This window comes from Acanthochromis polyacanthus, chromosome 18 (genome assembly GCF_021347895.1).
Source record: "Acanthochromis polyacanthus isolate Apoly-LR-REF ecotype Palm Island chromosome 18, KAUST_Apoly_ChrSc, whole genome shotgun sequence".
In the NCBI taxonomy this organism is placed as follows: domain Eukaryota; kingdom Metazoa; phylum Chordata; class Actinopteri; family Pomacentridae; genus Acanthochromis; species Acanthochromis polyacanthus.
Window position 1 is genome coordinate 33,117,471 of NC_067130.1, and position 23,734 is coordinate 33,141,204.

The window sequence follows — 23,734 nt, forward strand, 5'->3', positions numbered from 1 at the left end:
GATGAAAATTAGACAAATAAAAATTTAAATATACAATATTTAAATTTTCACACATGTAAAAATCTGTAGAATATCAGCAGCACTTATTCACGTTTATTATATTTAATTTTCTTATTTTTCGTATTGATTGTAATAAAATAGAATTAATATACATACCTACTGTTATTATTTTTAAAAACTCAATAAAAATAACTTGAGTAAGACATACAAAAGCAATGAAATCATCTTTAAAGATAAAATATTTGAAAAATTAATTTTAAAAATACAATAAAATCTTCGTCATGTACATGAAAAATTGATTATTGCTTATTTTTATTTTTTATTTCATGTTTTATTTGACTAATTTCTTTACACTTTTTAATGTGTTGATGTCGCACAATAGTAAATTTATTTTATCTATTTTATTTTATTGTCATGCATTTACAATAATCCTGTGCAATATCTGAGTACAAACACTACTTATACGTATTTATTTTATTTTGTGTTATTATTATTATTATTATTATTATTAATAATAATAATAATAATAAAAACTCAATAAAAATAACAATACATAATAATGTACACATAAAATAACAAACTATTTTTAAAGATAAAATATTTGAAAATATAAAATACAATAAAATATTATAATAATAGTTAATAATTTTGTAATAACAGTAAGAATTTATAATACTAATAATTACAATAATAAAACTCAGTAAAAAATAAATATAAATATTTTTTGAAAATGCATAAAAATAGCAAAATGATTATTTAAAGATAAAAATGTTTTCAAAATACAGTAAAATATGAGTAATATACATGAAAAAATGTAATTACTGCTTAATTTTATTTTTTATTTAACTGATATTTCTGCATTTTTGTTCTCTAATCCTGTTTCCTTCACATTCCCCTGCTCTAATCTGTTCTTATCTTATTATGCAATAATTAAAATAAATAACTTCATTATTCAGATTTCTGGATGTTAGTCTTTGCCACTCCAGATGGAGGAGCTGTTATTATTTTTTGTATTTTTGCAGATTTTTTCTGTAAATATCCTCGTTTTAAATCCTCCTGCTTCCATAACAACACGATGCTGCTGCTGCTGCTGCAGGGGATTCTGGGTAACGGTGGAGGAAGAGGAAGGGGAGGAGGAGGGGGGGGGGGGGTCAGCTGGAGGTGGCTCTGCTGCTTCACATCTTCATTCATTGATTTAAAGAACTCCACCAAGTGGCACAGAGCAGAGATAACAGCAGCAGCAGCGGCAGCAGCAAGGCATCATGGGAGGTGGAGAGAGTTTGGACTATCTGGTGTTAAAGTTAAACTCACAGAATGTGTATAAAGTCTATCTTTATATACATTCTGTGGTTAAACTACAGTCTGAGGAGACAAAGGGCCGATGATACAGTCCAGCAGAATCACCGAAATATGAAATATAATGAAGGAAATATGAATAAAAAACAAACTCCTTCCACTGAACTGCAGCTGAAACATCACAAGAGAGTTTTAGTTTTCATCATGCTACTGATTATCAAAGTAAAGGCACTTTAAAAGTTTTATAAATGAGATTTCAAACCTAAACATGGATTTAATATATGAAATAATTAATATAGGAACAAACAGCGACCTTCTAATGAATGATGTCCTGCAGTTTAATTCTGAGCTTCTCTGTAAGAAAAAATTAATAAATTCATCAGATGTGTCACCAGAAACTACAGTAAAATATCAGGAAATAACCATCAACATTAAAATACAGTAATATTCCACAATTTAAACATTTTAGAAATGTCATTTTAGTAAATGTGTAGTTTATTTTGGACCTTTTACGGTTTAATGAAGGATAGTAGTGCTACAAGCAAGCTAATATTGCATAGCATTCTTAGTGGAACATAAATGCACCTAGTTAGCTAAAGCTACAGCAAGCTAATTAGCATTACAGAATAAATAACCAATAAAAAAATCTGACATAAGATTAGTCAGAAAGTCTAACTAGCTACATTTGTGTTAAGCTAATAACATTATGCTATACTAGCTTGCTGTAGCAACAGCTAACCAGCTTTGTTTACCTAACAAGCTAACTAGCTGAGTTTATGGTAAACTAATAACATTATGCTATGTAAGTTCATGGTAAACTATTGTTATAGTAGTTTAGTAGAGCACCAGTTAACTGGGCTGAACTTGTGTTAAACTAATAATGCTGTGCTATATTAGCCTGCTCTACCACTAGCTGACAAGCTAGCTAGCTGGGTTTATGTTCAACTAAAGCATAATGCTATATAACCTTGCTGTATCTAACTTACTAGCTGAGTTTATGTCATGCTACATATATATGTTAAGCTAATAATGCTAAGGCATAGTAGCTTGATGTAACATGAGCTAACAAGTTAACTAGCTGAGTTTATGCTAAGCTAATAATGTAATGCTATGTTGGCCTGCTCTACCACTAGATGCCAAGCTAACTGGCTGTGTTTGTTAAACTAATGTTAAGCTACAGTAGCTTGGTGTCACACCAGCTAACAAACTACAAACCTGATTTCATGCTAAACTAATAATGTTGTATTACCTTGCTGTAGCACTAACCGACTAGCTGTGTTTATGTTAAACTAATAGTGTTATGCCACATTACATGCTGTAGCACTAATTAGCTGGCTTTGTTTATGTCAAGCTAATAACGTTATGCTATTTAGCCTACTGTAGCACGAGCTAACTAACTAAATCTATGTAAATTAAAAGCATTGTGCTCTATTAGCTTGCTGTAGCACTAGCTAAGCAACTGCGTTTATGGTAAACTAGTAATATTATACTACATTAGCATGATGTAGCACAAGCTAACAAGTTAACTAGCTGAGTTTATGATAAACTAAAAATGTTATGCTATATTAGCTTGGTGTAGCCCCAGCTAGCAAGTTAACTAGCTGAGTCTATGCTAACGTAATGCTATGCTATATTGGCTTGCTGTAGCATTAGGTAACCAGCTTTGAATTTCTCACTACTTTATCCTAATCTTTCCTGCTGATTTTTATTTTCATATTTTGTGTAATTAATTTAAATATCAAAAACAATACATTAAAGCTTTAGCTCTTTTCAGAGACCCTTTAGTTTTATATTAATCTACAATAATCAAACCATTTAATAAGAAAAATCTAAAATATTTTCTGTACATTGTCTAACATTTATGTATCAGTAAAAGTCATATTTTTTAATCATATATGTTGTGTGTATGTTGTTGTGCTGTTCACGTGATATAAACTAAACTACACACAATCACATAAATACATATTTGATTATTTAAAAAATAAAATGTCCTGTAAACATTTATAAACATGACAAACCCTAAAGCTGCTCATTATTAATAATTATATAATTATAAATGTTCTATAAACAGCAGTAAATGATTTATAATAAACTATATCATGTTTAGGTTCATTCTAAATGTATTAAACTGTAAATATGTATATAATAAAGTGTTTAAATCAAACCGGCAGTGAAACAAGACAGTTAAGGATTTTCATTTTTTATTAAGATTATAAACTTTTAACAAATATCTTTTCTTGAACAGTTTTACCCGGTGATATACAATTTATTAAGCACAAAAATACAAGAATAACAACAAAATATGTCGAGAATGGCTGAATACTCTCTTTATTTTGGTACACATAGTGCTCATAAAGCTAACGCATGGATTCTCAGGATACTTATGGCTGACGACGCCTTTTTAAAACAAAAGGACTCGGATCATTCTTTCTTTTCGTTGTTGTTTTGTTTTTTACAAAGTGGAACTCACTAACTGGAATCATGAACCGCTGTGAAAAGACCACGATTAAGAAACAAACGGATGTTAAACGACCCACGTGGAACATCCCAGAACCCCAACGAGTCCACCAACTTCCCAATGGTGTGCAAGAAACACAAACATTCAGTCACTTCCTACGTTCAGGTCGTCAGCTAGCCGCAGATAGCTTCGGATTTAAGGCAACGGAAGTTTGATCCACCGTCAAGATGTCCCTCCAGAAACCACGTCGTAACGTATGGCACCAACTCTGTCCTTTAAAACCCTCATTTTATAAATATCTTTTTCTGTTTTTCCTGCAAAAATAAAGTGGATTTTTTTAGACACCAGGATGGGAGACCGGCCTCGGCTGGAACGCCTTCAGCTCCTCCAATCAGAAGCGAGCGTCAGTGATGTCACTTTTTCTAAGACACAGGTGTGCTTTGAGGTATCAACAACTTTAAATTTTAACAGGTTCCTTAATGAGAACTGTTTCAGCCAATCAGAGAGCAGACTGGTGGTGGAACAAAGATGTGGAGCTTCATCTGATGTTCTGGAGATGTGAGGCATCATCTCCAGAACAAATATGTCTCCAGAACAAACATGTGAAGAATCACCTCCAGAACATCTGCTGCTGGAGCAGATGTTCTGGAGGTGATTTTTCACATGTTTGGTCCACCAGCTCCGTGGAGAAGTTCTGCTGCCAATATTTAGCTCAAAGTGCAACAACAAAAAGCAAAAGTTCCACAGATTACTGGCAGGTTTCCTCCAGGTCACAACTTCCTGTTTGCTGCGTTCGAGCCGAGCCGGTCTCCGGGACTAGGTGTCGGGTCAGAACGCCACTATGGCCCGGGTCCAGGCGCCCAGACTGGCCAGAGCCTGCTTGCTACAGATCTGCTCCAGGTCCGCCTGTCGGCTCAGCAGCCCCGAAAACCCCGAACCGAAGATGGAGATCAGGTTGGAGATGTTGGAAGTGTCCGTGTAGTCCGAGAACGAGCAGTCCTCCCGTTTGGCCCGTTTGCGGGTAAAATCCGGAACGTCGTCCAGGTCCGAGACGCAGCAGCCGAACTCCACCTTCCGCTTCTTGGCGGCGGACTGTCCGGTGGGAGCGCAGCAGCAGTCCTGGTGCAGGAAGCCGTTCTCCACCGTGGTCACCACATGCGTGTCCAGGTCCAGCACGGTGGTTTTGTTGCAGTGCGCGCCGCCGCTACCGGTGAACGGGTCGCACGGAGCCGCCGGTGGAGCCTCCATGCAGCAGCTCCGGTAGTAGGAAGGCTCCGGGTCCTTACCGACATCCTCCAGCGGGCAGCAGCCGGACACAGCGCTCCCCGTCCGGCAGAGCGCCGCTGGCTGCGCCGCGCCTCGCTGGAGCGCAGCGCCGCAGACGGAGCTCTCCTCCCCGCGGCTCCGCTCCTCCTCGTCCGCCTCCTCCGCGTCCAAGTCCAGCGGGTTGAGCTCCTGGATCTCGTTGCAGACCGTCATCACCTCCTCGTACTGCTGCATCCGGTAGATCTCCGCGTATTTCTCCTTAATGTAGACCTGCCGCGCGTTCCGCAGCACGTAGGACACCAGCAGGTTCTTGTGCAGCTTGATGCCGCCGCGCTGCGTCCTGGAGTTGTGGATCTTCATCAGGGAGATGGAGATGAGGCTCTGCGCGTCCATGCCGCCGATCATGCTCCTCTGTGGGCTATCTGAGCGCGGCTGTCGGAGGATTCAGCTTCAGTTCAGCTCCGTGGAGGAACATTGGATCACACCCTCCTCCCGCTGCAGTCAGCAATCATTTGCAGATGCCCTCAAACCAGAACCTTTTATAGTGCAGCAGGAGAGCCCGCCCACCCTGTCTGAGCAGCCAATCAGCTGCCAGGGATCCGCTGAGTGACAGACGGGCGTCCTGGAAATATGTCCGTCTGCTCCAATCAGCGTCCGGCGGTTCCTCTGTTCTATTCAAATTCCAGCCAGGCCGTCGGACAGGAATGTCCTCATTCTGCTGCCTGGAGCTCCCAGAAAGCAGCAGAGTTCCGAGCAGCGCCTCAGAGGGTTCCAGCTCGGAAGAATCTGCAAGAAAAGGATGCAAGAACATGTAATTTATCTGCATTTTCACTGAAAACTGACTCCAACATTGAAGCAGACAAGCTTAGAAACAAACAGAAGTAAATAAATCACATTCCAACAGTAGAAAACTCCAAAATGCTCCCATTAAAAGCAAATAAACTGTGATTTATCTTCACATAATGAATTAAAACAGCTAAAACTGTGTATTTTTAGTAGAAAACAAATGTTTTCAAGCAGATCTGTGCTGATTCTGTCAGTCAGGAGGAGGAATGTTGGGGGTTGAACTGAATGATTCATTGAGCTCAGAAGGAAATAAAACAAAAAACATCTTCTACCTTCAGCTTTAGGTGCAATATTCTGCTTTTAATCAACTGAGCTGTCAGCTTTAAAGTTGAGAATGACTCTTCACACGCTGCAGAAAGGTCTGGAGGTCTGTTGGTCATCCAGGTGGGGACACTGTTCCCCTCCAGATCCAGCAAAACCTGAAACCTAACGAGGAGCTCAGAATCTGAAGGCAGCAGCGTTCAGAAACCAGAGTGATTCTCTGAAAGCATCCAGTCAGGTTTAGTCACTGAGTGGGCAGATAAAGGAATTTAACACCGGCTCTGCAGTAATCAGCCTCAGCAGATAAATATAGAGCCGACTGGAGCTCAGCTTGTTCAGTTTTCCTGCATTTTCATAATGCAGTCTGAAAACTGATGCAGAAATACCTGCTGGCCACTAGATGGAGGCTCCCCAAACTCTCAAAAAGCTGTTTTTTTTACTCTGATGGGACGTTTCCAGAAGAATCTGAGCCCAGTTCTATGAAATTTCATTTGTGTCAAACAGCAATGCTCAATATGTGGCATTTCAAGGTGCTTCACATAAATATTAAACAGAAAATCCTCAACAAATCCAGAATTTTCTGCAAAACTAGGCTAATTTAGGGTCGGACATCTGCCTCGCCCAGTCTGGGTGAGGTTAAAAGGAATGCAGATCAAACAAAGACAAACATAAAAGAAGAATAAAAACTTTAAAGGTCAGCATGTACAGTTTTCCTGTATTTTTATAGATGCAACTGATGCAGTCTGAAGACAGATGCATAAATACCTGCTGGCCACTAGATGGAGGCTCCCAAAACTGTCAAAAAGACATTTTTTAAAAACTCTGCACAGGACATTTCTAGAAAAATCTAAGCCCAATTATATTAAATTTCATTTATATAAAGTGCCAAGACACACTATGTGACATTTCAAAGTGCTTTGCATAAATTTTAAACAGAAAAACTTCAACAATTCCAAAGGTTTCTGCAGAACCAGTTCAGTTAGGGTTCTGCCTCGCCCAGTCGGGGTGAGGTTGAACATGTATGCATGAAAAGGTGCTTTACATAAAGTTTTATATGGAGACATCAACAAAATCCAAAAACTTCCTGGATTCAGTGGGATAAACAAAATAAATAAACCTCTGGCAGAACCAGGCTCAGATAATATTGGACATCTGCCTCACCCAGTTGGGGTGAGGCTAAAGAGAAGGCAAATAAAAACGGATAAACACATTGGAACAATAAAGACTTTCGAGGTTGGTGTTCACAGATTTCCTCTATTTTTAAGAATGCAATTAATGCACTGATTCAGCGACTAAAAACTGATGCCGTAATACCTGCTGGCCACTAGAGGGCAGCTTCCAAAACCCTCAAAAACTGAAATTAGAAAGCCAGTTTTGCTTCTGCGTGGCGCATTTAAACTCAATTCAACTCCAAAGCGCCAAATCTGTAATATTTACCCTTTACATAAAAATTTATGGAGAGAAACTCAAAAAATACCATTTTTTTAAATTAAGTGGGATGTACAAAAAAAAGCCCTGGCAGAACCAGGCTAAGGTAGGTCAGATATCTGCCACGCCCATTAGGGGTGAGGTCAAAGGGAAAGCAGAAAGCAGGTCAGGGTGTAGGGTTTTCCTGTATTTTTATGGAAGCAACTGATGCACAGATATATTTAGAAGAATCTCAGATCAGTTAAATTCTGTTTACATATATATCTATATCTATCTATCTATCTATCTATCTATCTATATTTATATATATATATATATATATATATATATATAGATATAGATATAGCACAAATTTGCAACATATGACAGTTTTTTTTTTTTACAGAAAACCCACAACAAATCCCAAATTTTAGTTATATTCTCTTTAAGAAGCACTTGATAGCAGTCGAAAGGATAGAAAAAAACAAAAGACAAAAAAGAAACCTTTAGCAGAAGTAGGCTCAGGTCGGGTTGGATATCTGCCTCGCCCAGTTGGGGTGAGGTTAAAGGGAAGGCACATGGAATTAAATGAAACACTAGTTTGCTACGTAAGTCATTTAAGGTGCTTTATGTAACATTTTATACAGAAAACCCAACAAAATCCAACTTTTCTTTTGCATTCTGTTTAAGCAGCATTTGGTAACAGTGGAAAGTACAAAAAAAAAAAGTCCAACAGAATCAGGCTCAGGTAGAGTTGGACATCTGCTTCGCCCAGTCGGGGTGAGGTTAAACGGTAAGCAGATAAATTGCCAAATTGCCACATGTCATTTCAATTCATTTTACATCACATTTTACACCAAAACAAACCCCAAACAAATTTCAGTTAGACTCGCTTACAGTGCAAAGTTTAAAAAAACAACAACTTCCTGCAGATCCGGGCACAGATAGGTCAGACATCGGCTTTACCCAGTCGGGATGAGGTTAAAGGAATGGCAGACAGAAAAAAGACGAACATAAGAGAAGAATTATGACTTTATAGGTCGCTGAGGACTTAAACTGCAGATCAGATTCGTGTAGAAACAGATTTATAAACCTCAAAACTCAAACTAAGCAAAGAGAAGACAGGAAGTCGACTGTTTCTGGTGGAAACCTGAGGACTACTGTATTGTGTCATGGAAGCTGAAAGAGAGTTGGTATCTCAGCCCACTAGTGGACTCGATGGAGGTTTTCTGACTCTAGATGGCAGTGAGCAGGAACCCAAAGCAAAACCTTCACAGACTCTTGGCACAGAACCACAAGCTGAAATTAATTTTCCTGAATATCCACAACTACCACCAGTCTGATTCTAACTGAAGCGAGATGAAAAATAGAATGCGGATGAGTGGAAACGCTGATCAGGTTTAGAGTCTCCAGCAGCAGTAATCCAGCCTGTCGGTGGCCTCCACACATTAATGATGGGTTCAGATGTTTGCCATGAGTGCAATAACCTGTGTTGAACCTGTAGAGGCCAGTGCAGCACTAGTTTTCTGCCCTGTGTGATTAGTGTTTTGTTACTCTTTTCCAAATTCCCCCTCTGAGGTAGGACTCGGCCTGCAGAGCGCAACGACATGTTTATTTTCACGCAGGATGGAGCAGAAGCCGCGAGAGCGTGGAAGTGTTGCCGGATAACGCCGAGCCGAGCCGAGGGACGCCTGGAAGACGTAATGTTCCCCGTGAATGATGAATGCATGACACACACTCATCTTTTCTTCCAGAGGAGGTAGCTGTTTGCAAAGAGGAGCTCACCCAGGAGGCTGTGATGGAGCAGCTCTGCTTCTGCTTCACATAGAAAGATCAGGGTTTGCTCCAGAAAGGCTCGACGGAGCTGCAGAAGCTGGAATCAAACGAACCAGACAGAGAATGTGTTGCATATTCATGTAATGAGGGCAGCGCCTTTTGTTTTCAGCCCTGGAATGATGAATCTAAAGTCAAATTCAACAACAGATGAAGAAAGAAATTGAAAATGCAAGAAAAAATGCACAGAAAGCACTGCTGGTTCTGGTGCTATGAAGGTCCCCATTTATTAGAATCTGGACCATGACGCTCCATAGGATATAGTACATATGGTGCATATAAGAAGAGCTCACCCTGCTTGAAAGTTTTCCACTTTTGTTGCTTTTCAACACTGTATCACAATGAATTTGATGAGTTTTTCTGACAAAAATTTACAAAAAAAACCCCTACAAATTTCAAACAGATTTCCACAAAATGATGTCATATAATTAAAAATGTAAAATAAGTGATTGCATAAATATTTAATCCCCATTGGAAGTTTTAAGTTTAATTTGTTTTTGTTGTTGTTGAGGATTTACCAAAAAAGACTCTTTCAAACAGATTTCTATAAAGTCATGTTGGGTTAGTTAAAATCTAATATGTAAAATAAGCGGTTGCATAAAGGAAACTACATAGCAACATTAAAATTTCAACCCGTAAGTAAAGCATGGAGGTGGCAGCATCATGATTTGAAGACACCTATGGGTCCTCTGAAAGAACTATAACACATAGATAATTACAACAAAGTGATGTCAATCCATTAAAAATGTAAAGTAAGTGGTTGCATAAAGGAAACTGCATAACAGCATTAAAATATAAACCCATAAGTGAAGCACGGTGGTGGCAGCATCATGATCTGAAATACCCATGACTCCTCTGAAGGACTTACATCGCATTGTTGTTGTTCCTGGACTAATTTTCTAGCCTGAGGGAGTCCACTCAGTAAACTGTTCCAAACATACATAAATACATGCTAACCTAGGTAGCTCCACCTGCACTGAATGTATTACAATAATACTTCTAATCTATAACAATGATGGTGAAACAAAATACTCATTTGCACGAATATAAAGCTGGTATTTAAAAAAAACATCAACAAGTAGCCTAAATTCTACTTCTTACAAGTCCTGTCACTGTTATTGTTTTAAATTGTGAGTAGAATGAATATATTTTGATGAAAATTAGATAAAAACAGTGGTAAAATTGGAGGTGCAGCAAAATCCACAGATGTCTATCCAAGCTGTTTGGTACTGCCTGTGGTTGCTATGCTAAGCTATGTTAGGCTAATCATGTCAAAGCTGGTTTATAATGTTACAAAATGGTTTTAAAATAATGTCTAATATTTAATTAAATGGAAAATCATTGATTTAGTCGGACTGATAAAGACTACAAAGAGATTTGTCACTTCTACCCTTATAGCCTCAATCTATACGTACTACTTCTACCCTTATAACCTCAGTCTATACGTACTACTTCTACCCTTAGAACCTCAGTCTATACGTACTACTTCTACCCTTATAACCTCAGTCTATACGTACTACTTCTGTCCTTATAACCTCAGTCTATACGTACTACTTCTACCCTTACAACCTCAGTCTATACGTACTACTTCTACCCTTAGAACCTCAGTCTATACGTACTACTTCTACCCTTATAACCTCAGTCTATACGTACTACTTCTGTCCTTATAGCCTCAATCTATACGTACTACTTCTACCCTTACAACCTCAGTCTATACGTACTACTTCTACCCTTAGAACCTCAGTCTATACGTACTACTTCTACCCTTATAACCTCAGTCTATACGTACTACTTCTGTCCTTATAACCTCAGTCTATACGTACTACTTCTATCCTTATAACCTCAGTCTATACGTACTACTTCTGTCCTTATAGCCTCAGTCTATACGTACTACTTCTGTCCTTATAACCTCAGTCTATACATACTACTTCTATCCTCATAACCTCAGTCTATACGTACTACTTCTGTCCTTATAACCTCAGTCTATACGTACTACTTCTGTCCTTATAGCCTCAGTCTATACGTACTACTTCTACCCTTAGAACCTCAGTCTATACGTACTACTTCTGTCCTTATAACCTCAGTCTATACGTACTACTTCTGTCCTTATAGCCTCAGTCTATACATACTACTTCTATCCTCATAACCTCAGTCTATACGTACTACTTCTGTCCTTATAACCTCAGTCTATACGTACTACTTCTATCCTCATAACCTCAGTCTATACGTACTACTTCTGTCCTTATAACCTCAGTCTATACGTACTACTTCTGTCCTTATAACCTCAGTCTATACGTACTACTTCTGTCCTTATAGCCTCAGTCTATACGTACTACTTCTGTCCTTATAACCTCAGTCTATACATACTACTTCTATCCTCATAACCTCAGTCTATACGTACTACTTCTGTCCTTATAACCTCAGTCTATACGTACTACTTCTGTCCTTATAACCTCAGTCTATACGTACTACTTCTACCCTTATAACCTCAGTCTATACGTACTACTTCTGTCCTTATAAACTCAGTCTATACGTACTACTTCTGTCCTTATAGCCTCAGTCTATACGTACTACTTCTGTCCTTATAGCCTCAGTCTATACGTACTACTTCTATCCTTATAAACTCAGTCTATACGTACTACTTCTGTCCTTATAGCCTCAGTCTATACGTACTACTTCTGTCCTCATAACCTCAGTCTATACGTACTACTTCTATCCTTATAAACTCAGTCTATACGTACTACTTCTGTCCTTATAAACTCAGTCTATACGTACTACTTCTGTCCTTATAGCCTCAGTCTATACGTACTACTTCTGTCCTTATAACCTAAGTCTATACATACTACTTCTATCCTCATAACCTCAGTCTATACGTACTACTTCTATCCTCATAGCCTCAGTCTATACGTACTACTTCTATCCTCATAACCTCAGTCTATACGTACTACTTCTGTACTCATAGCCTCAGTCTATACGTACTACTTCTATCCTCATAACCTCAGTCTATACGTACTACTTCTGTACTCATAACCTCAGTCTATACGTACTACTTCTATCCTCATAACCTCAGTCTATACGTACTACTTCTGTACTCATAGCCTCAGTCTATACGTACTACTTCTGTACTCATAACCTCAGTCTATACGTACTACTTCTGTACTCATAGCCTCAGTCTATACGTACTACTTCTGTCCTCATAACCTCAGTCTATACGTACTACTTCTATCCTTATAACCTCAGTCTATACGTACTACTTCTATCCTCATAACCTCAGTCTATACGTACTACTTCTATCCTCATAGCCTCAGTCTATACGTACTACTTCTGTACTCATAGCCTCAGTCTATACGTACTACTTCTGTCCTCATAACCTCAGTCTATACGTACTACTTCTATCCTTATAACCTCAGTCTATACGTACTACTTCTATCCTCATAACCTCAGTCTATACGTACTACTTCTATCCTCATAGCCTCAGTCTATACGTACTACTTCTATCCTCATAACCTCAGTCTATACGTACTACTTCTGTACTCATAGCCTCAGTCTATACGTACTACTTCTATCCTCATAACCTCAGTCTATACGTACTACTTCTGTACTCATAGCCTCAGTCTATACGTACTACTTCTGTCCTCATAACCTCAGTCTATACGTACTACTTCTATCCTTATAACCTCAGTCTATACGTACTACTTCTATCCTCATAACCTCAGTCTATACGTACTACTTCTATCCTCATAGCCTCAGTCTATACGTACTACTTCTGTACTCATAGCCTCAGTCTATACGTACTACTTCTGTCCTCATAACCTCAGTCTATACGTACTACTTCTATCCTTATAACCTCAGTCTATACGTACTACTTCTATCCTCATAACCTCAGTCTATACGTACTACTTCTGTACTCATAGCCTCAGTCTATACGTACTACTTCTATCCTCATAACCTCAGTCTATACGTACTACTTCTATCCTCATAGCCTCAGTCTATACGTACTACTTCTATCCTCATAACCTCAGTCTATACGTACTACTTCTGTACTCATAGCCTCAGTCTATACGTACTACTTCTATCCTTATAACCTCAGTCTATACGTACTACTTCTATCCTCATAACCTCAGTCTATACGTACTACTTCTATCCTCATAGCCTCAGTCTATACGTACTACTTCTATCCTCATAACCTCAGTCTATACGTACTACTTCTGTACTCATAGCCTCAGTCTATACGTACTACTTCTATCCTCATAACCTCAGTCTATACGTACTACTTCTATCCTCATAGCCTCAGTCTATACGTACTACTTCTATCCTCATAACCTCAGTCTATACGTACTACTTCTGTACTCATAACCTCAGTCTATACGTACTACTTCTATCCTCATAACCTCAGTCTATACGTACTACTTCTGTACTCATAACCTCAGTCTATACGTACTACTTCTATCCTCATAACCTCAGTCTATACGTACTACTTCTGTACTCATAACCTCAGTCTATTCGTACTACTTCTGTCCTCATAACCTCAGTCTATACGTACTACTTCTATCCTCATAGCCTCAGTCTATACGTACTACTTCTGTCCTCATAACCTCAGTCTATACGTACTACTTCTATCCTCATAGCTCAGTCTATACGTACTACTTCTATCCTCATAACCTCAGTCTATACGTACTACTTCTGTACTCATAACCTCAGTCTATACGTACTACTTCTATCCTCATAACCTCAGTCTATACGTACTACTTCTGTACTCATAACCTCAGTCTATTCGTACTACTTCTGTCCTCATAACCTCAGTCTATACGTACTACTTCTACCCTTATAACCTCAGTCTATACGTACTACTTCTATCCTCATAACCTCAGTCTATACGTACTACTTCTGTACTCATAGCCTCAGTCTATACGTACTACTTCTATCCTTATAACCTCAGTCTATACGTACTACTTCTATCCTCATAACCTCAGTCTATACGTACTACTTCTATCCTCATAGCCTCAGTCTATACGTACTACTTCTATCCTCATAACCTCAGTCTATACGTACTACTTCTGTACTCATAACCTCAGTCTATACGTACTACTTCTGTACTCATAACCTCAGTCTATTCGTACTACTTCTGTCCTCATAACCTCAGTCTATACGTACTACTTCTACCCTTATAACCTCAGTCTATACGTACTACTTCTACCCTTATAACCTCAGTCTATACGTACTACTTCTGTCCTTATAACCTCAGTCTATACGTACTACTTCTGTCCTTATAGCCTCAGTCTATACGTACTACTTCTGTCCTTATAACCTCAGTCTATACGTACTACTTCTGCCCTTATAACCTCAGTCTATACGTACTATTTCTGTCCTTATAACCTCAGTCTATACGTACTACTTCTATCCTTATAACCTCAGTCTATACGTACCACTTCTATCCTTATAACCTCAGTCTATACGTACTACTTCTATCCTTATAACCTCAGTCTATACGTACTACTTCTGTCCTTATAACCTCAGTCTATACGTACTACTTCTGTACTCATAACCTCAGTCTATTCGTACTACTTCTGTCCTCATAACCTCAGTCTATACGTACTACTTCTATCCTTATAACCTCAGTCTATACGTACTACTTCTGTCCTTATAACCTCAGTCTATACGTACTACTTCTGTACTCATAACCTCAGTCTATTCGTACTACTTCTGTCCTTATAACCTCAGTCTATACGTACTACTTCTGTCCTTATAACCTCAGTCTATACGTACTACTTCTGCCCTTATAACCTCAGTCTATACGTACTACTTGTGTCCTTATAACCTCAGTCTATACGTACTACTTCTATCCTTATAACCTCAGTCTATACGTACTATTTCTGTCCTTATAACCTCAGTCTATACGTACTACTTCTATCCTCATAACCTCAGTCTATACGTACTACTTCTGTACTCATAACCTCAGTCTATTCGTACTACTTCTGTCCTCATAACCTCAGTCTATACGTACTACTTCTATCCTCATAGCCTCAGTCTATACGTACTACTTCTGTACTCATAGCCTCAGTCTATACGTACTACTTCTATCCTCATAACCTCAGTCTATACGTACTACTTCTGTACTCATAGCCTCAGTCTATACGTACTACTTCTATCCTCATAACCTCAGTCTATACGTACTACTTCTACCCTTATAACCTCAGTCTATACGTACTACTTCTATCCTCATAACCTCAGTCTATACGTACTACTTCTGTACTCATAGCCTCAGTCTATACGTACTACTTCTATCCTTATAACCTCAGTCTATACGTACTACTTCTATCCTCATAACCTCAGTCTATACGTACTACTTCTATCCTCATAGCCTCAGTCTATACGTACTACTTCTATCCTCATAACCTCAGTCTATACGTACTACTTCTGTACTCATAACCTCAGTCTATTCGTACTACTTCTGTCCTCATAACCTCAGTCTATACGTACTACTTCTACCCTTATAACCTCAGTCTATACGTACTACTTCTACCCTTATAACCTCAGTCTATACGTACTACTTCTACCCTTATAACCTCAGTCTATACGTACTACTTCTATCCTTATAACCTCAGTCTATACGTACTATTTCTGTCCTTATAACCTCAGTCTATACGTACTACTTCTGTCCTTATAACCTCAGTCTATACGTACTACTTCTGTCCTTATAACCTCAGTCTATACGTACTACTTCTGCCCTTATAACCTCAGTCTATACGTACTATTTCTGTCCTTATAACCTCAGTCTATACATACTACTTCTGTCCTTATAACCTCAGTCTATACGTACTACTTCTGCCCTTATAACCTCAGTCTATACGTACTATTTCTGTCCTTATAACCTCAGTCTATACGTACTACTTCTATCCTTATAACCTCAGTCTATACGTACTACTTCTGTCCTTATAACCTCAGTCTATACGTACTACTTCTATCCTTATAACCTCAGTCTATACGTACTACTTCTGTCCTTATAACCTCAGTCTATACGTACTACTTCTGTACTCATAACCTCAGTCTATTCGTACTACTTCTGTCCTCATAACCTCAGTCTATACGTACTACTTCTATCCTTATAACCTCAGTCTATACGTACTACTTCTATCCTTATAACCTCAGTCTATACGTACTACTTCTGTCCTTATAACCTCAGTCTATACGTACTACTTCTGTACTCATAACCTCAGTCTATTCGTACTACTTCTGTCCTTATAACCTCAGTCTATACGTACTACTTCTGTCCTTATAACCTCAGTCTATACGTACTACTTCTGTCCTTATAACCTCAGTCTATACGTACTACTTCTGTCCTTATAACCTCAGTCTATACGTACTACTTCTATCCTTATAACCTCAGTCTATACGTACTACTTCTATCCTTATAACCTCAGTCTATACGTACTACTTCTGTCCTTATAACCTCAGTCTATACGTACTACTTCTATCCTTATAACCTCAGTCTATACGTACTACTTCTGTCCTTATAACCTCAGTCTATACGTACTACTTCTGTCCTTATAACCTCAGTCTATACGTACTACTTCTGTCCTTATAACCTCAGTCTATACGTACTACTTCTATCCTTATAACCTCAGTCTATACGTACTACTTCTGTCCTTATAACCTCAGTCTATACGTACTACTTCTATCCTTATAACCTCAGTCTATACGTACTACTTCTATCCTCATAACCTCAGTCTATACGTACTACTTCTATCCTTATAACCTCAGTCTATACGTACTACTTCTGTCCTTATAACCTGAACCACATGTTCGGTTTTTCCTCGTCTGTTTCCAGAGAACCTGCTGCTTTCGTTCCATCCCCATGCCTCCATTCTCTCCAAACATTCTTGCATTATACTGCGGCGTCTTTCTATTTTCAGTCTGTCCTCGTTGTATCTGCACTCCCTGTCCTCCCACCCTCCGTTTTACGTTCAGCCCTCATCTTTTCAGCCTCGATGCTCGCTGCCTCTCCTTTTACCACTCCTCTGCGAGCTCTCTGGTTTTTCAGCCCTGGCTTTTCTTCATGTTTGTTTCCCTCCCCATGCAGCACTGCAGCACAGTTGCAGGTGTCAGCAGAGTAGACGCCGTTTTCTTCTCGGCTTCCTTTGCATGCTCGGTCAGCAGCGGAGCATCGGTCCTGCATCCATACCTGCTTTACCACTCCCACATGTCTCCACTCCCCGTTCAAAGCCCCTACATCTTCCTGTTCTGCAGTTAGCCCGGCTGCTGCTCTTCCTACCAACTCTTCCTCCAGCTTAGTTTGGCTCTGAGCAGATAAATTAGATTTTAAATTCCACAGACTTTGCTGTGAAAACGAGGAGTGTGATGATTAATTGATGAAGACTTTCTCCCACGTCGAGGCTTGGGAGGGACGATCACGCCTGATTTCTCCACCCAGCGCTTTGTGTCCATCAAGCTAAATATATGAGATGCTGCTGATTGGATTTTAATGAAGCTCTGGAGAACAATATGTGTCGCTGACTGACCCCAGGCTAGAGAAGCAACACTTGATCTACTGAGCAGTGGATGAGATATACGACGCCCACAACAATATATATAATATTTACTACTTAATGTACAGTAAGTATGCAGTAGGTCAGTTAATGCTGGAAGACATATTCATTGTTTGCTTGAAAGCAGCCGCCAATTACTGGAAATATAATTATAAAAATCAATACTTACAGGGTCGCTTCACCCAGATAATAGAGTAAACATACATTCCAGATACCTCCAGCCATACAGTACTTTTATATATACATGCAGATAGAAAAGAAAGAAACAAGAAACTCCACTGAAATCTGTTTTAGAGTAATTTTCTAAATGTACAGAATCTGTTTAACCAAACTTTTAGGTAGTTTATATCATCTGTAGTAACATTTCTGAATCACTTTCAAAACAAAACAAGTCTAAACTGAAAGCAGGCACATTAAATTATAGGCACGGCCACCAAGACTCTATGACTCCTCTGAAGGAGTTCCATCTTCAGACTGTTCATCCAACAACTGTTGTCTGTTCTTCACCAGTCAAAGCTTCATGGAGACAAAGAGAAAGACTCTGATGGAAAAAGCTCCAATTAAATGTGGACTAGAGTTCACCAGAAGACATGTGGAGACTCTGAAGACACCTGGAAGAAGGTTCTTTGGTCTGAGGAGACCAGGATGGAGCTTTATGTCCATCAGATGAGATGATATGTTTGATGGACACCAAACACTGAGGATCATCACTAACACACCATCAACACTGTGAAGCACGGTGGTGGCAGCATCATGATGGGAAGCTTGTAACTCCTTCAGAGGAGTCATAGGAGTCTTGGTGGCCTCCCTCTCTCGTCTCTCAGGTCTTGAAGACGTCCTGCTCTAGTCAGATCCATTCATGTTCCATCTTCTTTCCATTTCTTAATGATGGATTTAACTGGACTCCAGGAGATCTTCAGGAACTTTAAATATTCTTGTATCGTCCTGACTGATGCTTTTCAACAACCTTTTCTCAGAGTTTCTTGGTTCTTCAGTCTTCATGGTGTAGTTCTATCCAGGAGCTCTGATCCACCAGAGACTGGACCTTCCAGATCCAGGAGTCTTTAGACTACAATCACTGACCTCAGATCATCCATTTACTGACTTTTATTTACTTCTAGAACCAACTGGCTGCAGCTGAGATCAGTTAGAGACACTTTAAAGGAGGTGAATACTTATGAGATCACTGATTTCAGTTTTCTTCTTCACTTGTAAATGATTGGCATCACTCTGTAGAAGTCTGTTTTCACTTTGACATGAATACATTTTGGTAAACTCTTGTCCAAAAAGCCAATTTTAATTGACCATAAATCAATGCTGAAAAGCAGTAATATGAGAAAACTTGTAAGAGGGGGAATACTTTTTATAGGCTCCATAAAGGCAGGATCTAACTGGGTCATACCATCAACTTTGAGAGTGCTGAAATCAGAAAACAAAAAGTTTCATCTTTGAACACATTAACATTAAAAACTGATAATCCAGAAGTTAACTAGTGATATTTTCTGAACCACATGTAGCTGCAGGTTACAGTAATACAAAAGAATACTTTAATATGAAATACTTGGTCACAAAAATGAAAAGAATGGGCTATTTTTGTTTATTTTCATAGCTGATTGAGCAGGTTTGACAAGTTTTACCTCACCAAACTAAAATAATCTGATCTAAGTCGAGTTGTGGAGTTTCCAAACTTCATATTTAAACCGTCCATCCACCCTGACCTCCTCCCTACACATTTCTAACTCTAATTCTATCCACATTCTGAATCAATGACAAGATGAGAAAGAAGAGAGAGCAAATTTCAGGTTTTTATCTTTAATAGTTCCTCAGAAAATGTTGTTCAAATAGACTCAAATTTAATGTGAGAAAAAATACTGATGTGAGTTAATGGGTGATTTTTAAATTAAATTATCTTGGAAAGTATTTGATATATTGAGCTAAAATTGCACAGATATCTCTATACATATCCAAAGTTTAAGACGGAAAATTTTCAAGTAAAGGCAGAGATAGTTGGGCAGAAAGAACCAGATTTAATCACCTACTAGACATAAAACAACAAAACCTGCACAAAGAAAATCTGATTACTTTTGGTAATTTGGATGAACTTAAAGGTTCTTTGATTTTCTACTGCAGATTTTTTTTTCTTATTGCACAAAGACAGAAAGAATGATATTTTAGCAACTTGTCCTTTTTTGTTCTTTTCCGAGCTAAAGCAGCAGCTAACTGAGCAGATTCATTGAAACCATTTTGCTCTTTATCTCTTTAAGTTTTTGATATATGAAGCTAAAATTTTGACAGATATCTTCATAAAGATTTATAGTTTAGGACAAAGATTCAAGTAAATGCAGAGATAGTTGAGCAGAAAGAACCTGATGGAACCGAGATGGAAAACTTCTTCTTTAGTTGATGTGACGAGCAAACAGTCGCCCGTTTAAACTGAACTGAATTCATTTGCATGTTTCAAAAGCTGCACAGAGAAAATATGATTATTTTTGGGTGTTTTTGGTAGGGCTGGACCCGAATATCCCGAATATCCGAATATTCGTTCGCTATGGCAGTATCCGGATATTAATTTTGGTGTCAGAATATTCGGGCCACTATTATTCTATAATATTCAGAAACCACTATTCGGGCCAGCCCTAGTTTTTGGATTAATCAAAAGGTTGTTTGAGCTTCTACTGCCAAAATTTTTTTATTTATTTTTTTGTTGCACAACAACACAAAGAATGAATTTTTAACAACTTCGTATTTTTGTTCCTGTCTGAGCTAAGGTAGCGGCTAACTGAGCAGATCTGCTGCAGAACCATTTTTCTCTTTAAATATTTGATATATGAAGCTAAAAATTGTCAGATATCTTGGAAAATATCTGCAGTTTATGACAGCAAAGTTTCAAGCAAATGCAGAAATAGTTGAGCAGAAAGAAGCGGATGATGTCGGCTGTTTGACCATCGACCAGACATGAAACAACAGAATGTCTCACAAGCTGCACCAAGAAAATCAGATTTTTTAGGGGTGTTTTGGATGAACTATAAGGTTCTTTGAGCTTCTACTGTAGGAAAATTATTTTTTGTTGCAGAAAAACACAAAAAAGACATTTTGCCAACTCGTCCTTCGTATATTTGTTCATTTCCGAGCTAAAGTAGCAGCCAACCGAGAAGATCTCCTGCAGAACCATTTTTCTCTTTATCTCTTTAAGTATTTGTTATATGAGGCTAAAATTTCACAGATGCCTTTATAAACATCCAGAGTTTATGATAGAAAAGTTTCAAGTAAATGCAGACATGGTCGACTGTAAAGAACCGGATGATTGGAAGGTCTTTATTCTACTATTCGTCAGTGAACTGAGATGATTTGCAGCGTTTAAATAACACAAAAACACCAACAACTAATGAATGACTGTGAACGCATCACCAGAGGATGAACCCTTCTCCCTCCTGAACTCTCCTGCAGCGCCACCTACAGCTCAGACGTTACGTTCATTAGCTCAGTTACTGGAAACCTTTTGTCTTCTCCTTTCTGTCCTCCACTCGTTCGTTATCTGCCAGTTTTTCCCTGAGACAAACCACCACCTCCTTCTTTTTTCACTTCTGTTCATTATATAAAAACATAAAAGCTTCTTTCCCTGCTGCCAGTAGAAAGAAAATCTGTTTTTTTCCTCGCTGTCTGGGTCCCTGCTGCTCTGCTGGCTGCTCCCCCTCCTTCCTCTTTGCTTTTGCTGGCTCTGCTTTCATTGCAGCTCCCCCATCCTCCCTCCGTCTTCCCTCTGGAGAATAGGGGTCATTGCACAAATGATTACTCAGACCCCGGTCGCCATGGCAATGCTGCCGTGTAACGGGCGACAGGCATGCATCGAGCACGGCAAAGACGCCGATTAGTAAGCCGGCGATGGAGAAAAAGCAAAGCGCTGCCTTTGTGTGGCTTCGTTTTGCCTCCATTTTTTCTTTTTTTTTTTCAGTGTCTCCAGCTAACTGGGGTGGAGGAACGAAGGGAGGGGAGGCAGCGAAACAGAAAGAAAAGCCTGCAAACATTCTGCTCACAGCCCTCCAGCTTTGTCTGCTCTTTCTTTCTCGCCTCCTGAGTCTGAATGAAGACGGCTGTCGGGTTTAGAAAAACGGTTCCAACGGTTCTGCAGCAGATCTGCTCCGTTAGCTGCTACCTTAGCCCAGAAAAAGAACAAAAACACCAAGGAAGGGTTGTTACAAAGCCTTTCTTTGTGTTTTTATGCAACAGAAAAACTCATTTTCTGCAGGAGAAGCTCAAACAAACATTTAGTTCATCCAAAATACCAAAAATCTGGTTTTCTTTGTGCAGCTTTTGAGACATAACCAGGCGACTGTTGGCTCGTTATATAAGCCCAGAACCAGTTAATCATCAGGTTCTTTCTGCTCAACCATCTCTGCATCTACTTCAAACTTTTCTGTCACAAACTACAGATATTTATAAAGATATCTGTCAAATTTTAGCTCAACATTTCCGAGATAATAGTAAAATATCCGAAAGACAAGTTGGTAAAAGTCATTCTTTGTGTTTTTATACAACAAAAAACTCATTTTTCTGCAGTAGAAGCTAAAATAAACATTTAGTTCATCCAAAATACCAAACAAATCTGGTTTTCTTTGTGCAGTGTTTGAGATATGCAAATGAATCCTTTTGTTTTATGTCCAGTAGGTGAGTAAATAGGCGACTGTTTGCTCATTATGCCAGCTCATAACGAGTTATTTCATCTTAAATCATCAGTTTCTGTCTGCCCAGTTATCTCTACATTTATTTAAAATGTTTCTATCATAAACTATAAATATATGTAAAAAATATTCCTGCAGTTTTACTTCAACATATTATATACTTTTCAAGAAAATTTATTTAAAAACTTTCATCAGGTTTTTTCTCACATTTAAATCTGAGTCTGTTTGAACAACAACATGTGAGGAACTATTAGATTTCCTTTTGGGAAATATTAGATCTTAAACCTTCTACTGAGGTAAAACAAGCGTGCTTCAAGCAGGACAATCTCCACCACCAGTATACGTACCCTACAAAGTCTACTGGTTACTTCAGCAACATCTGAGGAACTATTAAAGATAAAAACCTGAAAGTTTCTCTCTTATTTCTCATCATGTCATTGATTCAGAATCTGGAATATTGAACAAGTAGATCAAATAATCTCTGATTATGGAGGAGAAGAAATTAAAGCCAGAAATGTGACGGGAGGAGGTTGGGGTGGATGGACGGGTCAACAAAACGTTGGACTTTAACCATCTGGAATATTGGACAAGTGGTTCAAATACGGAAAATGAATTGAAAAGTTTTGTATTTGAGCTCATATAAGAAAAACTGATAAAGCAGAATGAACTAGTGATATTTTTTAGGTCTAAAAATGAAAACTGTTCCCATATTCTTAAAATAACAATGTTTTCGTAGTTGTTTTGAGAACCGTGTTGAAACTCCAGATCTCTACTTGGATCAGATTATCTGATAATATTTGAGTTTTTGTGGTTCAGCTTGTCAAACCTGCTCAATCAGTTATGAAAGTTCAACTAAAATAACAATTTTGTTTTTGTTATCTTTAATAGTAAGCCGTTTTCTAGGTCATATGATATTTCTGTTTTTATCTTTAATAGTTCCTCAGTTACTGTTGTTCAAACTTAGCTTTAAATTTTGACGTGTCTTCAATGTCTTCAAGAGTTTACCAAAAGGTTCTGTGACCTAAAACTGCATTAATGTGTTAATAAAAGGTCAAAAGAGAAAAAAACTCATGTTGGTGTGAAGCAGCTGTGATTATGTTGATCTGAAGGATATTACTGTAATTCATGAGTGTTTCTCAGGA

At 38.5% G+C, this 23,734-nt stretch overlaps 1 protein-coding gene and 1 long non-coding RNA gene across 2 annotated transcripts; both read right to left on the reverse strand.

The window, feature by feature from the left end:
• Positions 1-3,480: 3,480 nt before the first annotated feature.
• On the reverse strand, positions 3,481-5,549 carry ier5l (immediate early response 5-like). The gene is made up of 2 exons (XM_022208458.2): positions 4,418-5,549; positions 3,481-4,368 (listed from the first exon to the last, which is right to left on the reverse strand). Exon 1 carries the CDS (start codon positions 5,423-5,425, stop codon positions 4,583-4,585), a length of 843 nt encoding a protein of 280 aa, XP_022064150.2. The 5' UTR covers positions 5,426-5,549; the 3' UTR covers positions 3,481-4,368; positions 4,418-4,582.
• Positions 5,550-11,908: 6,359 nt separating this feature from the next.
• LOC127530976 (uncharacterized) lies at positions 11,909-17,222 on the reverse strand. The gene is made up of 6 exons (XR_007937765.1): positions 17,124-17,222; positions 15,084-17,089; positions 14,404-14,607; positions 14,030-14,369; positions 13,215-13,554; positions 11,909-13,112 (listed from the first exon to the last, which is right to left on the reverse strand). It is a non-coding gene; the product is annotated as an uncharacterized LOC127530976 (long non-coding RNA).
• Between the last annotated feature and the right edge of the window lie 6,512 nt (positions 17,223-23,734).

Coding starts and splice junctions, on each gene's coding strand:
- ier5l (XM_022208458.2), bottom strand. CDS start 5,425: ATGATCGGCGGCATGGACGCGCAGAGCCTCATCTCCATCTCCCTGATG.